Source organism: Penaeus monodon, chromosome 23, assembly GCF_015228065.2.
Source record: "Penaeus monodon isolate SGIC_2016 chromosome 23, NSTDA_Pmon_1, whole genome shotgun sequence".
Taxonomy (NCBI): domain Eukaryota; kingdom Metazoa; phylum Arthropoda; class Malacostraca; order Decapoda; family Penaeidae; genus Penaeus; species Penaeus monodon.
In genome coordinates, this window is record NC_051408.1 from 15,021,030 (window position 1) to 15,022,099 (window position 1,070).

The 1,070-nt window shown below is 49.0% G+C and overlaps 1 protein-coding gene across 1 annotated transcript in view; it reads left to right on the top strand.

Moving 5' to 3' along the window:
- Positions 1–843: 843 nt before the first annotated feature.
- The window catches only part of LOC119588359, a gene marked incomplete in the record, with an annotated part of 1,428 nt that continues 1,201 nt past the window's right edge, over positions 844–1,070 (top strand). Inside the window, 1 exon segment of the mRNA XM_037937042.1 lies at positions 844–1,070. Coding sequence (XP_037792970.1) covers positions 952–1,070 — 119 coding nt within the window.

Sequence of the window (1,070 nt, forward strand, 5' to 3'; positions counted from 1 at the left end):
ATACATATGGCCAATGGTGCAATGAATTTTAAACACCATAAAACAAGCATGATAATTTTTTTTCTTTTTTTTTGCACAATATATAAATTAACCCGGGAAATAAGTGAGTTAAATGGAAGCTAATAATTTTGTTTAATTTCGTTGTTGATGGATTCGTGCAGAAAGTCGCCCAGTTTAATTAGTTTGTAGATCACAATTCTGGAAGTTTTTATTTTATATTAATTCAGAGCATATAGCTGTAAGCAATTTATTTTGTCTTTTTGTGTCTTGTTGGATTCATTTTGTTGGTTGTAATTTTCAAAAATCTCTCAAGAAATGCAATTTTTTCCCCCTTCTTTTCATTTTCTGAGTTTCTTTAGGCTCGTAATTTTCTGAATCCTTTCGTTATTCTTCGATCTTTGCGTGCCGTTTTGCTTGCCTCCATTTGGCTTCTCCGAAATCCCTGGACGTCCTTGCCTCTCAGTCGGGTCCCGATCCGAAAAGCGTCCCGGACCCAGGCCAAGTTTTGTCCTCTTCCCCCACGCTCCTCTTCCCCCTCTCCCTTCTTCCCTCTATTCACCCCCTCCTTCCTCCCTCCTTCCCTCTCTTCACCCGCCTAGCCCTCTCCCCTCCTTCCCTCTCTTCACCCCACTACTGCTCTCCCCTCCTTCCCTCTCTTCACCCCACTACTCCTCTCCCCTCCTTCCTTCCCTTCCTCCCCCCTACCTCTCAACCCTCCCTCCCTCCTTCCCTCTCCTCGCTCCTCCCTCTTTCCTTAGCCTAAGTGGAACCCCCCTCCGTCGCCCCCTCTCCCCTCCCCTGCCTTCACTTTCACCTTCCGCGCGGGTATATGACGCGGCGGCGCGGCCATACAGCCATCAGTCACTGCCTTGCCTCCTCAGGGAACAACAGCCAAACCCGCCTCTTCGTGTCCTCTTGGATTTAACTCCGCAACCAAACCAACCAACCACCATGCCTGCCATCGGAAACGAGATCTCCACCTTCGTCTCCCAGTTCACCAACAACCTGGACCTGTTCAAGGGCCAGATCAGGGACGCCCTCACCACCCTCGACATCGCCACCATCGCCAC